The sequence below is a fragment of the Artibeus jamaicensis genome, unplaced genomic scaffold (assembly GCF_021234435.1).
Source record: "Artibeus jamaicensis isolate MK-2021 breed Jamaican fruit bat unplaced genomic scaffold, CSHL_Jam_final scaffold_833, whole genome shotgun sequence".
In the NCBI taxonomy this organism is placed as follows: Eukaryota; Metazoa; Chordata; class Mammalia; order Chiroptera; family Phyllostomidae; genus Artibeus; species Artibeus jamaicensis.
Genome location: NW_026522056.1, coordinates 7,323,319 through 7,340,487, shown reverse-complemented (window position 1 = coordinate 7,340,487; position 17,169 = coordinate 7,323,319). Strand labels below are relative to the sequence as shown.

The 17,169-nt window shown below is 36.4% G+C and overlaps 1 protein-coding gene across 1 annotated transcript in view; it reads right to left on the bottom strand.

The window, feature by feature from the left end:
* Positions 1 to 17,169, bottom strand: part of ADAM2 (ADAM metallopeptidase domain 2) — a 96,805-nt gene that overhangs the window by 28,119 nt on the left and 51,517 nt on the right. Inside the window, exon 12 of the mRNA XM_037166936.2 lies at positions 2,406 to 2,511. Within this exon, the coding sequence (XP_037022831.2) occupies positions 2,406 to 2,511 (106 nt within the window). The remainder of the gene's footprint in view (positions 1 to 2,405; positions 2,512 to 17,169) is intronic.

Here is a 17,169-nt window from a genome sequence, read left to right as displayed (position 1 = left end):
CTACAGACAAATGTAATAAAATATTACCATTAGGGGAAATCAACTAAAGGGTACATGGGTCCTCTGTATTATATATAGATTATTTTTGCAACTTCTGGTGATTCTATAATTAGTTCAGAATAAAAAGATACAAAGATGAAATGAAGACTAAACTATTCCAAATATAATGGAAAAATTTGAAGAGATTCATCACATAGGAGGATACACACATTGATAAGAAAACTTGGAAAGTGCTCAAAATAATTATTAATTAGATAAATGCAAATTAAAACAAAAATAACTTACAACTATAATGGCTAAAATAAAACAGACTGACAATACCGAGCAGTACCACATTGTGGAGAAACAAGGATTCTTGGATTGTGCTAGTGTGGACATAAAACTGCACAGTCACTTTGGAAAACAACTTGTCAGTTTATCAAAAATGGTTCATATGAACTTATATGACTCAGCAATAATAATCCTACCTATCTATCTACCTGAACTAACAGCAAGGCCTTGAAATTATACAAGCTGACTTGCATTCAGTGCCAGACCATGGTGCTTACCTATTGAATATAGGAAATTACAAGAAGATTAACCTAAGGTAAAGTCCTTCTGTGACCATGGTGGATCATGTCTCAACATAAGGAGACGAGAAATACACATTGTCCAAGCAATAAAATGATCAAACATCCCTCTCATCCAGCTTATAGGAGTGACTGTTTTTTGTTACCAATTACAACTTCACCTTCACTCTAGTTTTCCTTCTTCATATATAAGATTTATTAAGATACATGATCACAGTATCCCCTTCACTTTCTGAAGCTATCCAGCTCAGAGAAAAGATGTGCTTCCAAAATCCCTGCTGAAAATCACTTAACACAAGCTCAAGTCCTATAACAAGTCTCTAAAACTCTGCAACTAAGATGTTTCACAGAATCTCAGAGTGTGAAGTCTCACTGTCTGCAAGAAGTAAGAAACCCAACTGGTTCAACTACAGTTTCATTCCTGATGGTCTTTGGCTAGAAGGCACTGACACAGAACTTGACCTAAAAATCATTTCTACAGTTAAGGAGTGGGTTGAAGTGAATTCCAATTAGGTTAGAATTCTAATCTAACACACACACACATACACACACATATACATGCACACACACACATGCACACACAGTGAAGGCTTTGGGATGTAAACAGAAAGGGAAGAATTATATAATAATTGAGCCTTAAGAATGGAAACTGCATATGAGATATTGTGTATTGTGGCTTTTTAAAATATTCTGAGAATACTTTCAATCTTCTTATCTTGAATAATCAAAAGACAGAATTTGAAGATGGGCCTAAATGTCAATTTTGTGACTGGAAATTAAGAGGCACTGAGTCATAAAATGTGCATGTAAACTTTACCCTTAACCCTGGCTGACCACTGAACTAAGCATGTACAGTGAGGACTCCAAGGAATTCATAAAATTCATCTGAGGAGATAAATAAATGAACACTGTTTTCAGCTGCTGTTATGCTAAATCTCTTCCATATCAAGATACATAGAATTTCATTCTGAAATGCATAAATGAATGCAATGTTTCCCTTGTATATTATTCATAGCATCTAATATAGAGTCAAAAATTGCTAGGCATAGGCAAGGAGCAAATAAATCACTAGATACCAATATCAAAATGATCCAGACATTATAATTATCAGAGAATTAATTTTTAGCAACTAATATGAAAATTGCCAGTGATTTAAAGGAGCATATAGTCACAATAGTTAGATGGTTTCCTTTAGTCAGTATATGCTGTATCAATTAGAAGCATACTTCTGTGTATTCTGGGTTTGAGCATATGAAAAAGCAACTTATAAATGTACTAAGATGTACTTTCTGGTGCGCATACTATGAGTCAGTCCCATTCTAAGTACTTTTCATAGATGATCGAAATTCCACACTGGCACCAGACTTAATGATGTTAGTAAAATTGTTATTTATGTTTTATATATAAGAACAGTAAAAGGTATACCCAGTGCAAAGCAGTGTAGTTGGGATTGGAGAGCATGATGTCTGGCTGCAGAGAACATGTCCTCAAACACAGTGCTTTACGACCCAGCCAGTAAAAATTCACGTGTTTTCATTTCACCACTATAGGAATGGTCATCCTTTATAATTAAAGTGACAGCAAGCAAAATAAAATTGGTCCTTATAACTAGTGGATAATTAATTTACTTATGTGTATGTTAAACAGTCTCTGGAAAGATATAAGGGGTAATTTGGATATGTGAGAAAAAAGAATTACAGATATTCTGTACGTCAGACATTTATAATTTGATTAAATACAGTCTTAACTTCATGGCCAGGTGATGCATAAACTCATCTGGTGGTACTTTCAAATTTAAGGCAGTAGACTTTCTCAGATATATTTTGTAAAACATACTTAGATTCACACTTCTTGTATCCTGAACCACTTGTACCACAGTTCCCAGATTCATCAGCCATAGAATTAAGGTGTTCAAAACACTCTGGAGGAGCCCCACTTATATCTGAAAAAGAAGTGTGGTTAGTAATAGTGAACTATATTAATTTAACATAATAACAAATGTAGTTAACATTTTAAAATAGATTAAGATTTATTGCACAAAATAAGATTATAACATATATTGAAAATAAAAACTAGGTTTAAGATCACATAAAACCACTTCAATAAAATATTTAGTTGAAAGCACTATGGTTACTAACCAGATACCTTAAATATAAATATGGTATGCAGTTTGTCTTCTAATTTTCAGTAAGTCTAGAATATATAAGTACTTAAGAAACTTTAAGAATAATTGACTTCTTGGTCAATTATCTGTGTTTGCATAAATATCTTTTCATGTCTAGCCACTTAGCTAATATCTTGTTTTTTTCCCTATAGATTCCTCAGATCAAAAATCTTGAAGCCAACATTGATTTATCGTCACATTCACTATCCAATCCATGAACAGAATGTGTGTAATTCTCATAAAATCCAACCTAATTAAAGAGCAGTTTACTTATCATAACCCCCCATCATTAGTTCTAATCTAGTTGAAGGATTGAATTAAAACTCTTGGAAAGATTTAACCACTGGATTGTCATGCTGAAAAAAAATGACACACCAGAAAAAGAGCCCCAGTAGACACATCAGGATTTCAGTTGAAACTCCTAGAGCTGGTAGTGAACTGAAAATATGCTGTTGATTTTGTTCAGAGGTCATCTGCAAACCTGGCATGGGTGAGAAGTCAAAATTGTAAGCTTAAGAAGAGAAGCAAGCAATTGCTGGTGGACATAAAATAAACCAAAGTTGGAGATCTTTCATAGTTAGAGTAACAAAACTAGAGACTCAGGGGGCTTCCACATATAGCCTAGTCCCTCCTCAAAGCCTGTTCTTGCTTCCAAACATATAAAAAGCAGAAGATTAAAATATAAAGAGATGACCTCCATAAAAGCAGTACAGATTTTTCTGCAGTTTCTGTGTGCATGCCAGGGAGAGGAGTCTGAGTAAACATACACCTCTCAGTTAAAAACCCTGGGGAGTTATGCCCTGGAAACAAGAGTGTGCTGGATGTAGACTGAGCCTCATCTGAATTCTAACCTTGACAAAGATCAGCTTCTGATTTAATTAATTAGCTCCCTAGTTCATGTACCTAACAGGAAAAAAAGGTGCATGATAGTAATATCTATACAAGAGAAGCACCCAGACTGAAGACAGGTCTTCTCAAAGACAAAAATTAAAGATGGAGACAGTAAAGAATTTTTAACAAGAAATGTGTCTTTATATCTAAAAAACATCAAGAAAGAATGTAAAAGAAAAGCATCTATCATTTTAAAACAATTGAGTAAGGGAACCATGGTATTTATACTAAAACACACATCTTAAAGGCTTACTATAGTTTTTTCAAGACCTCAGAGGGTGGGTGCTACCTTTGTGCTCTCACTGTGCCAAGCTCCAGAGTAGCAGTATCTTTCAGATGGTGCTCTGGGTTTCAGAGGGCGCTCCAGTCTGGGGGGGTTGCTGCCCAGGAGACACCTCTAAATCATCTGGCTCTAATGACTAGGGAGCGCTTACATTCCTGGTTGCCACAGGATAGTACTGATCAGAAAGATAGTTTTGGGCTGGCTACCACCCCCAGGGCACTAAATAGACAGACAGCAGACAGAAACACATGCTCCATCTCTCCATGTAACAGGGGCTGAGACCTCTTTGCTTGTACCGGAGATTTGACCTTTGGTGAAGGATCTGGTTTGGCATATATCCGGGAGCCTTCCAATGTTCTCTGCATTGAGGGAGGATAATGGACATGATCTTTGAGCTCTTCCTCTTCTTTGTCTCAGCTATCCAGTGTCTCCCAGAAAAGTGAATCACCCTCAAAATCACATAAGCCAACTCCTTAATTTTGATAGGTAGATAGATAATAGATAACTATACACACACATATTCATATATTGTTACATATACAAGAAAAGAAAATACAATAATTGTATTTCCTACAGATTTTGTTTCTCTGGGGAAATCCTGGCTAATATAGTTAGTAGGACAAAGAGACATGTGATATTTTAATTGGGAATATTCTTATCCCTCAGTGTCATGGTAGCCAAAAGCCATCAGCCTTACACCTAATGAAATGATGTAACCTAGTGTGAACTTCTGTAAAAGCTCAATATGCCTGGGTATGCACCATACCCCGGGTACATAGTTGATTTTTGCCAAAATTTCAGTAATGGCTAGAACAAATAAACAGGAGGTCAGTAAGGAAATACAAAATTAGAGCAACATTACAAATAAACCAGACATAATAGGTATCTATAGAACACTGTAACCAACAATACCAGAATACCTATTCTTCTCTATGCATTTGGATATTCTCCAAGACAGATCATATGTGAGGCCAAGAAAATCTAAATAAATTAAAAAGAATTAAAGCCATACAAATTATGTTCCCTGAATACAATGAAATTGAATTTAAATATCAATAATATAATATGTAAGAAAAATGCAAAAATGTGCAAGTTAAAGAACACACTCCTAAATAACAAAAGCACCAAAACAAATCTAATGGGAAACTAGAAAATACTTTGAGATGAATAAAAATGAAAACATGGCTTACAAAAATTCATGAGAAACTTTGAAAACAGTACTTACAAAGTTATAACTGTAAATATTTAAGTTAGGAAAGAATATTTAAAATCAATAACCTAGCATTCTACCTGAAGATACTGAAAAAAGGAAAATTCTAAACATAAGGCAAACAGAAGAAAAAAATAAAAGGGATTATAGCAGAAATAATAACACAGAGAATAGACAACTGATAAAGAATATCAATAAAAATAAAATTTGTTTTTTGAAAACATCAACAAAATTGGTAAATTTTCATTATTAAGCAGAAAAAAATACCCCACACTAGAAGCCTGAGTGTGAAAGTCTTCATTGATGATTTCCACAAAAATTCAAGCATTTAATTATGTGCATCACGGATTCTCCCAAAAAATGTGAGTAGGAAATACTTCTTGAATCACTCAATGAGACTTGATACTAAAACAACCCAAAGACATTTCAATAAAGAAAAATTTGAGACTATCCCTCACAAATTTAGATGTAAAAATCCTCAAGAAATCTATACTTTAATACCCCTATGGACATTTCATTTTTAAAAAAGCAAGCAAAATACTAATAAACTGAATTCTAGAGTATATAAAGAACATTATATACCATTACCAAGTGGGATTTAATCCTGAAATGGAAGAATGGTTTAAAACACACACACACACACACACACACACACACACACACACACACACACACACACACACAATCAATGTCTTACACCAAAATAGCAGAATGAAAGGAAAAAAACCCCTCGCTATGTAATCATGTTAATTGACCCAGAAAAAGCATTTCACAAAATTCAACACCTTTTAATGATAAAAACGCTCAGCTTACTAGTAGAAGGAAAGTACTGACTATAATAAAGACCATCTGTAGGAAACATACAATTGAAGTAATACTCAATGGTAAATGACTAAAAGGTTTTCCTCTATGATAAGGAACAAAACAGGGATGCCAGCTTTCATTCCTTCTATTCAACACAGTGTTGGAAGTCTTGATTGTCAGAGCAGTAGGCAAATAAAAGAAATAGTATACATCTAAACTGAAATAATACAAGTAAAATTATCTGTATTCACAGAAGCCATGATCTTTTATACATAAAAAACACCCTAAAGTGACAAAAACACACACAAATGTGTTAGAACTAATAAATTCAGCTAAGTTTTAAGACACAAAGTTAACATATAAAATCAGTTGCAATGAAAAACCTCAAAAAATAAAGTAATCAATTCCATTTTCCATAATATTCAAAAATTAAGTTTAAAATAGATTAAAGAGGTAAAAAAACCTGTGCAATAAAAGCCACAAAAGGTTGCTGAAATGAAAGAAGACAAATAAATGGGACACATCCCATGATTCTCTCTTAAAAGACTAAATATTAAAATGTCAATAGTACCTAGAGTGACCTAAAGCTTTAATGTAAACCTATCAAAATAACAACAATGTGTTTTTGCAGAAATGGGAAATCAATCCCAAAATTTATATGAAATCTCAAGGGACCTCAAATAGTGAAAACAATCTTGAAAATAGAAACCGAATATGAAGGTCTCAAGTTTCCTGATTTTAAAACTTACTGCAAAAGCTATAGTATTGAAAACAATGTGGTACTGGCATAAACACAGATATACAGAGATACTGAAATAAACTAATGCTTATATGGCCTAATAAGTTTTGAGAAAGGTGCCAAAACCATTCAATGGGGCAGGATAGTCTTTTAAATAATGGTGTTGAGAAAAGTAGATATCTATTTGCAAAAAAATGAAGTTGAATCTTTATATGACATATAAAAAGTAACTTAAATGGATTAGATACCTAAAATTAAGAGCTAAAACTATAAACTCTTAGAATAAAATATAGGGAAAAACTTTCTGACACTGGATTTGACATTCATTTCTTGAGTATGATGCCAAAAAGCACAGGCAAGAAAAGAAAATATAGATAAAAATTTTATCAAACTTTTGTGCATGAAAATCAACAGGGTAAAGTCAATTAATGGAATGGAAAAATATTTAAATGTATGTATCTAACACAGGGTTAATATATGAAATATACAAAGAACTTGTACAACTTAGCAATAACAAAAAAGCAACCCAATTAAAAATAAGCATAAGACTTAAATAGACATTTCTTCAAAGAAGATGTACAAATAGCCAATAAGCACATGAAAAGATGCTCAACATTACTAATCATTAGGAAAATGAAAATCAAAACCACAATGAGATACAATCTCATACTATTAAAGTAATGATGATCACAGAAACAGATTATAACTAGTGTTGGCAAGGATGTAGAGAAATTGAAATGTGCATGGTTGGTGGAGAGAATAAATTGTGCAGCTGCTATGGGAAACAGTGAGGTTGTTTTTCAAAAAAGTTAAAAGTATAATTAGCATACAACCCATCAACCACTTCTGGGTATTTATCCAAACCTCCACAGAAAAACACTAATTCCAAAATATATATTCACCCCTATATTTATTGCAGCATTTTTCACAATAGCCAAGATATAGAAACAACTGAGTGGCTATTGATAGATGAATGAATAAAGAAGATGTAGCATGTATATATGAAATATTGGTATAATAATGGAATGTTGGTATAATAATGGAATATTACAGAATAATATGAAATATGCTATAATAAAAAGGAATAAAATCTTGCCATTTGAGACATTGTGTATGATATAGAGGGCATTACGCTAACACAAGTAAGTCAAAGAGAATAAGACAAATACTGTACCATTGCAGTTATATCTGGAATTGAAAACAAATGAGCAAAACACAAACAGACTCATAAAAACGTAGACTAAAGGTATGCTCACCAGAAGGAAGGAGGTAGGTATGGAAAATAAGGTAAAGAGGAATATAGTCAATAATATTGTGATGAGTTTGCAGAGTTACAGATGATGGCTAGAATTAGTGGAGTGGTTACATTGAAAGATATAAAGATGTCAAACTTCTTTATAATTGATATAATATTATATAGCATTTATACTTCAATTAAAAAATAACTATTAGAAGTAATATATGATTTTAGCTAGGTTACGGGATTAAAAATCAATATTTTAAATCAATTGATGTTTATACTCTAGTAATGAACAATACAAAATTTAAGAAAAATACTTATAATGGCATCAAAAAGAATAAAATGTAAAGAAATAAATTTAAAATAAGTACACTGATAATTACAAAACTATAAAATATTTAATTAAAATAAATTAAATAAAATCCAAATCCCACTTGAAGGCCATCCCACTTTCCTGTATTAAATGTCTTAATATAGTTAATATAACATTACACCTTGAATCAATATGCTGATTCAACACAGTCACTCTCAAAATTCCAACTTCCTTGTTTTGCAAAAATTGACAAGTTGATTGTAAAATTCAAGAAGTTTAAGAGACCCAGGATATCCAAATAATCTTTTAAAAGAAGAAATAAGTTGGATTATTTATATTTCCTGATTTCAAAACAAACTATGAAGCTACAGTAATCAAGACAGGGGGCTACTGTTTTAAGCATATGAACATACAGATCAATGGAATAGAATTAAGAGTCCAGAGTTAAACCCTTAGTTTCACAGTCAAGTGATGTTTTTTTGGCAGAGATGCCAAGTCAGTAAAATGAGCAGATAATCATCTTTTCAATAGTGATGCCGAAACAACTTAATATCCACATTCTAGGTTCTAGTCAAGATAGAGACATAGGCAGACATGGCTCACCTCTTCCCACAACTATAACAAAATTGCAACTAAAATATAGAGCAACCATCACTCAGGAATATCAGAAATTGAGTCGAATGGAACTCTGACAACTACAGAATTGAAGAAACCATATCTAACCAGACTGGTAAGAGGGGTGTGGATATGGAATGGACTGGCCCCACACCTTCAGGAATAAAAATTTGGGAGGGATAATCTCAGAGTAAGGAGTCCCAGCCCAAGGCAGGCCCCCAGCCCAAGGCAGGCCCCCAGCCCAGGGTCCCAGTGCCAGAAAAATAAGTCCCTACAACTTCTGGCTGCTAAAACCAGTGGGGATTGAGCTGGTGGAAGAAACTGCTGTAGCCCTAAGAATTCCTCTTGGGGAACCCGCATATGGACTCACCTACTCAGACTCATTCCCTCTGAGCTCCAGGAATGGAGTGGCAACTTGAAGGGCACCAGTGATATACAGGGAGAGACTGAAGTGTCTGGCATCTGGGCAAGCAAAGGCCATTGTCCCTTTGCTGAGCCCTCCCCCCACAGAGCTAGTAGGCTGGTGCCAAATCTGAGCAAATACTGGCTAACACTGGATAACACTGTGAAACCTACCATGGAGATCCACAGAAGCTCTACCCCACCCAACTTACAAGCTCACCCAAACTGTTTTTCCATAAGAATAGATGGTCTTGGCTCCTAACTCCTATTAAACAAGCAACAGCTGGCTTCATTGAGGCCTAGTGGCAGCCAGATAAGAGTCTCAGCTTGGCTTCGCTTGAGAGTTTCCAAACTCAGCACAATAGCAGCCATCTCAGATTGCTTTACAGTTCAGGCAGGGTGCCCCAGGCAAAACACAGCTGGGAGGTGACCTTGGCCTGCATCACCCAGGCCACCCCAGGGCTAGTGCACTCAGCAGACAGCTAAAGACCACGTCAGAGTCCCATCACCTGCCCTTGCATAGATGATCCTCCAAGGGGAGGGGGTGGATGGTCAGTGGTCACAGCAAGTCCTTGAAAATGACTGGCCTGGGTAAATACCTCCCATTGATCTGCTAACAGCAACCAAGGCTCAACTACAAGAGGAGAGTGTACTCAGCACACATGAGGGGCACACCTCAAATACACAGCTTGGATGATACATAGCTTGGAAGCTGTTCCCTGGACCCTACAAGACACCTAATACAATAGGCCACACTACCAAGACACAGAGTCAAAGCAGCTTCTACCTAATACATGGAAACAAACACAGGGAGGTTGCCAAAATGAGGAGACAAAGAAAGATGGCCCAAATGAAAAAAACAGATCAAAACTCTTGGGGAACCCACATATGGGTTCCAAGAGCTAAATGAAATGGAATTAAGCAATCTATCAAATGCAGAGTTCAAAACAATGTTTGTAAGAATGCTCAAGAAACTTAGTGAGGATGTCAGCAACACAAAAAAGACACAGTCAGAAAGGAAGGATATGCTAATTGAAAAAAGAACAATTTACAGGGAAAGAACAGTAAAATGGATGAAGCTGAGAATCAAATCAATGATTTGGAACATAAGGAAGCAAAAAACAACCATGCAGAACAACGAGAAGAAAAAAAAAAGATAGAGGGGAGGGGACGATGGCAACGGAATAGGACGGGGTGGATTCCACTTCCTTCTACACGTGGGAGAAAAACCTGGCCAATCTACGGAGGAACAGAGCAAACAGCCAACAGTACCCCAGCATATATGAAAATAAGAGACCAGAAATTGTAGTGGATACTGAAAAACCAGATGGTAAGGAGATGGCTACAGGACAGTAGGGTCCCAGGGACCAGCGCAGAGATAGGGGTGGGCAGTTTTGGCCTGCACCCTGCGCTGGGCGCCGGGTCTACCACCACGGACTCTTTGGGAGCTGCGGGCCTGCCGAAGTGTCCTTGAGGGAGAGTTGGGTCATTAGCTCCTTCCTTCCCCGGCCAAGCAGGGTTTGGGCAACATCAGGAGAGACCTGGTTGCTTAAGGTTGCAGAGAGGGGAATAAGGACAAAGAGGCAAACACAAGGGCCAAGATCACCTGCAGAATCTGTGGTTGCCAGCTTGGGAGAATTGAGAGTCACAGTGTCAGGCTCTGACCTCGACAGTAACCAGACTGGATGGAGAACTGAGCTGTACTGAGCAGTAGGCTTGAGTAGGAGGAATTTCACAAAAAGCAAACTGTTTGGAGAATTCTCCTGCACCAGCTGCTTGGCCTACTCCCCACCCAGCCTGGCAGTGATCCTGAGGTTGGGCGGAAGGCCTTGCATTCCCCCCCATAGCACTAGAAAAGGTTCGCGCCCAAACCTGCAGGACCCAGGCAGCCTGGCGGGTGTGCACACCTGCACCTCAGCCCATGGCAATGACCCAGGAGGAAAGAGTGTTCTTAAGAGGATCTGGATCCCCTGCATGAGATGCTGGGGAGAGGTGCCAGACTAGCTCTTGGGAGAGTGCTCGCAGGACTGGCTGAGTACACATCTGGAAGGGAGAAAGGCCACACCAATCACCCCTCAGCCTGCTGCAGCCAGCAAGACCAGAAAAAACAGTTTGGCCAGTTTGAAACCAACAAGAGATGTTTTTCTTTTGTTGTTTTTTTAAGTAATCTTTTATTTTTTAATTTTATTATTGTTTTATCTTTCAATACCATTTTCCTCTCTTTCCTTCTTTCTTGTTTTATTCCTTATTCCTTTCTTTCCAAACTTACTGCTTCTTCCTCCCTTCTCCTGCCTTTTTCCCATCCCCCACAAGTGGGACGAACAACTTGGAACTGTGAAAAAAACAGAGTTGGACCCAAAGAGGGGGCATCTCAACAGTAGAGACAGAGAGGCAAATTTCACTTTGCTGTAGCAGAGTTGCTGCATATTTGTATTATTATTTCTTATTATTCTTATATCTTTTATTTTAGTAGTATCTTTGTATTCCTCCTCTTTCTGTAAAGGCTTTCTGCCTTGGCTGGTTATATTGTATCATTTGACAGGTTTCCCCTGTTCTCTTCCACAGTGTATTGCTAATTTACTACCCTTCACATCACTTGCGTTCCCTTAGCACACTACTGAAAGTTCTATACCCGCTATTCATGTTATCCAGATCACATAAATTCTGTCATATGATTGTTGCTATAATATTATTGTAAATAATAGCTATTCCATACAATTGTAAATACTTCACAACACCCCTCCTGGATCTTAGCCCACTTCACAGTTTCCTGAACTCTATTACTGTAGTGGTTAACTCTATTCTCTCACACACTACACCTATTTACTATCCTTTACTCAGAATCCTTTACCTTACCTCAGAATCTGACTCCCCACAACCTCACTGCTTTCTAGATCCAACTCACAAGCCTTCCATCCAAAACAAGTCTTAACTTCTGTCCATCCTTTCTTAAAAGTGGCTAGTTGGGTTGAAGTTATGGTTAACACTATCAATAGCCTAAAGATCACCTATCTTTTCTCCACCGTCTGCTACTGTAAATATCATAGAATACTCTCCTGCTGTCATAAACCATTTTGCCTTCCCCTCCAACTGATCACAAAAAAGAGTAGGTGGAAGCAGTGAACACCAGGATACCCACTGGAAGAGGAAACTCAGCAACAAAGGAACCACCAACAGATAACAACAGAAGAAGGTGAAGGAGAGAGTGGAAACTATAAAACCTCAATCCAAGACTTATCTGGAAATAAGTGGAGAAACTTATCTGGGTAGTGGAGAAATTACCCAGTACAAACAATTGAAAAAAGCAAAAGAGAATCCTCAAAACCTTATAAACACAGAAGAACTAGCTTCAACAAAACCTGCCCTCACCAGCAAATTAAAACAGGTGGTGGAAAGAGGGACCATCAGTTAACCAGCTTGTGGGAAAGACCCACAAACAACCCAAACCCAAAGACAAACACAGAGCCAACTTAAATGACAACCCATGACCAGTGAGCTTGGGAGATCAAGGAGACTACACCACTGAATCTCACAGGTATTATACCACAGAAGTTCACACTATAAACCCAGGAAGCCAGAACAAATCAATTTAAGAAGCTGAAGCTAACAAGAAGAGTCTCACAAACAATGGGAAGACAAAGAAACAATCCCCAAAACAAAAGGAAAGGACAAAGCCTCAGAAAGAATGTTAGATGAAATAAAGGCAAGTCAATGATCAAATATTGAATTCAAAGCACTGGTTATCAGGAAGTTCAAAGAGCTCACAATGAGCTACCAGAAATTACACGGGAACTACAATGAACTCAGTGCAAACTATATCAACATGAAAAAGGAAATAGAAACTATCAGCAAGGGCCAAGAGGAAATGAAGAATACAGTTTCTGAACTGAAGAACACAGTGGAAGGAATCAAAAGCAGGATTGATAAAGCAGAAGATTGGATCAGTGAATTGGAGGACAAACTAGGAAAAAACACTCAGAAAGAGCAAGAGAAGAAAAAGAGGCTCAGAAAGAATGAAGAAGGATTAAGAGAAAGGCAAGACAATGTGAAACGTAATAATATCGGAATAATAGGGACACCAGAGGAAAATAAGAAGAGCAAGGGATAAAAAACCTATTTGAAACAGTAATCATGGAAAACTTCCCTGATTTGATGAGAGAAAAAGTGACACAAATCCAGGACACAGAGAGTCCCAATCAAGAAGAACCCAAATAGGCCTACTTCAAGGTACATCATAATTAAAATGGCAAAATTCCAAGACAAAGAGAGAATCTTAAAGGCAGCAAGGGAGAAAAAGGAAATAACATACAAGGGAGCCCCAATAAGGTTAGCTGCTGACTTCCCAATGGAAATGCTCCAAGCAAGAAGAGAATGGCAAGAAATATTCCAAGTAATGAGAACCAGAGGCCTGCAACCAAGGTTCACTTACCCAGCAAGGCTCTCAATCAAGATAAAAGGCCAAATAAGGAGCTCCCAAGACAAAAGACGTCTCAAAGAATACATCTCAACCAAACCATCTCTGCAACAGATGCTAAAGGGACTGCTCTAAGGCAAGGAAGAAAAAGAGAGAGACAGAGAGGAACACAGGTACAAAAATGGCAATGAATAAGTACCTATCAATAATAACCTTAAATGTAAATGGATTAAATGCTCCAATCAAAAGACATAGAATAGCTGAATGGATGAGAAAGCATGACCCACACATGTGCTGCCTACAAGAGACCCACCTCAGGACAAAAGATCTACACAGACTAAAAGTGAAGGGCTAGAAACAAATTTTCCAAGCAAACAAAAAGGAAAAAAAAGCCATGGTAGCAATACTCATATCAGACAAAATAGACTTCAAAGAAAGGGCCATAAAAAGAGATTTTGAAAGTCACTTCATAATGCTCAAGGGAAGAATCCACCAAGAAGACATAAACATTGTAAATATATATGCACCCAACATAGGAGAACCCAAATACATAAAGAATATCTTAGAGGACTTCAAGAAAGATATTGACAGCAGCACAATTATAGTAGGGGATTACTATAAAAATGTCAAAAATGAACAGATCTTCCAAACAAATTATCAATGAAGATATTGTGGCATTAAACATCACCCTAGATGAAATGGACTTAACTGATATATATATAGAGCCCTTCATCCCAAAGAAGCTAACTATACATTGTTTTCAAATGCACATGGAACATTTTCAAAGATAGACCACATGATAGGACACTAAATGAGCCTCAACAAATTCAAGAAAATTGAAATCATACCAAGCATTTTCTCTGACCACAAGGGACTGAAACTGGAAACCAACCCCAAAGGAAAAAACCCCAAACACCCAAAATCATGAGATTGAATAGCATGCTATTAATCAATGAATGAGTTAAGAATGAAATTAGGGAGGAAATAAAAAGTTTCTGGAAACAAATGAAAATGAACTCACAACAACCCAAAAATTATGGGACACAGTAAAGGTAGTCCTGAGAGGGAAGTTCATAGCAATACAGGCTTATCTAAAAAAGATAGAAACATTTCAAACAAACAACCTAACCCTACACCTACAAAGACTCAAGGAACAATTTTTTATTATTACAAAGACAGCCCAGAGCAAGTAGGAGGAATGAAATAATCAAGATCATGCAGAATTAAATGACATAGCGACTAAAAGCACAATTCTAAGAATCAATGAATCCAGAAGCTGGGTTTTTGAAAAGATAAACAAAATTGACAAGCCTTTATGCAGGCTCATCAATAAAAGAGGACCCAAATAAACACAATTAGAAATGAAAGAGGAGAGATTACAACTGACAACACAGAAATACAAAGGATTGTAAGAAATTACTACAAAGAACTGTGTGCCAACAAATTTGAAAACCTAGGTGAAATGGACAAATTTCTAGAAAAATATAATCTTCCAGAACTCAAGGAAGAAGCAGAAAGCCTGAACAGACCAATAACAGCTAATGAAATTGAGGCAGTAATAAAAAAAACTCCTGACACAGAAAAGCCTTGGACCAGACAGTTTCACAGAGGAATTGTAGAAAGCATTTAAGGGAGAGCTAACCCCTATCCTTTACAGACTATTCAAAAAAATTCAAAATGATGGAAGACTCCCAAACTTTATTTGTGAAGCCAGCATCATCCTAATCCCAAAACCAGATAAAGACACAACAAAGAATAAAAAATTCAGGCCAATATTGTTGATGAACATAGATGCTAAAATCTCAACAAAATATTGGCAAACTGCATCCAACAATCCATTAAAAAGATCATACACCATGACCAACTGGGATTCCTCCCAGGGATGCAAGGATGGTTCAATATTCACAAATCAGTAAGTGTAATACATCACATAAACAAAAACAAAGGCAAAAATTGCATGATCATATCAATAGATGCAGAAAAAGCATTTGATAAGGTACAACACCCATTTATAATAAAAACACTCAGCAAAGTGGGTGTTTTTAGTGGGTGTTACAGAGGGAGCATTTCTCAATATAATAAAGGCCATATATGAGAGATCTACAGCCAACATCATACTCAATGGGAAAAAAACTAAAATCTTTTCTACGAATATCAGGAACAAGACAAGTTTGTCCAATTTTACCACATCTATTCAATATAGCGTTGCAAGTTTTAGCCACAGTGATCGGACAAGAAAAGGAAATAAAATGCATCCAAATCAGAAAGGAGGAAACAAAACTGTCACTGTTTGCAGATGACATGACAGTGTACATAAAAAAATCCTACAGATTCTCCCCCCAAACTGCTCAACCTAATAAATGAATTTGGTAAAACAGAAGGATATGAAGTCAATATCCAGAAATCAAAGGCATTTTTGTATACCAATAATGAAACAGCAGAAGCTGAAATCAAGAAAAAAAATCTCATTCAATAAAGCAAAAAAAAAAAAAAATGTAGGAATAAATGTAACCAAGGAGGTAAAAGACCTGTATGCAGAAAACTATATAACAATGAAGAAAGAAATTAAGGAAGGCACAAATGGAAACATATACCAAGAAACATGGTTTCTTCCAAACCATGTTCATGGTTTGGAAGGATTAACATCATTGAAATGTCCATACTACCCAAAGCAATGTACAGATTCAATGCAATACCTATTAAAGTACCAATGACATATTTCACAGACATAAAACAAACCCTTCAAAATTTATATGGAACTATAAATAACCCCAAATAGCAGCTGTTCTTTTGAGAAAGAAGAACAAAGTAGGAGGGATCACAATACCTGATATCAAACTGTATTACAAAGCCACTGTAATCAAAACAGCCTGGTACTGGCATAAAAACAGGCACATAGACCAATGGAACAGAACAGAGAGCCCAGAAATAAACCCAAGTCTCTACAGTCAATTAATATTCAACAAAGGGGGCAGCAACATAAAGTAAAAATAGTCTCTTCAACAAATGGTGTTGGGAGAACTGAATAGCTATGCACACACATACAAAAAGAAAGAAACTCAAGCACCAATTTACACCATACACCAAAATAAATTCAAAGTGGATAAAAGATTTAAATATAAGTCTTGACACCATTAAAGTCCTAGAGGAGAACATAGGCAGGAAAATCTCAGATATTTCATGCAGCAACATTTTTACTGATATATCCCCTAGAGCAAGGGACATAAAGGAAAGAATAAACAAATGGGATCTCATCAAAATAAAAAGCTTCCGCATGGCTAAAGAAAACAGTATTAAATTAAAAAGAGAACCAACTCTATGAAAAAACATATTTGCCAATGATACTTCAGACAAGGGTTTAATCTCCAAAATATACAAAGAACTTACCCAACTCCACTCTGAGGAGACAAGCAACCCAATTAAAAAATGGGCAAAAGACTTGAACAGATATTTCTCCAAGGAGGACACACAGAGGATCCAGAGAGACATGAAAAGATGCTCAATATCGCTAGCTATCAGAGAGAT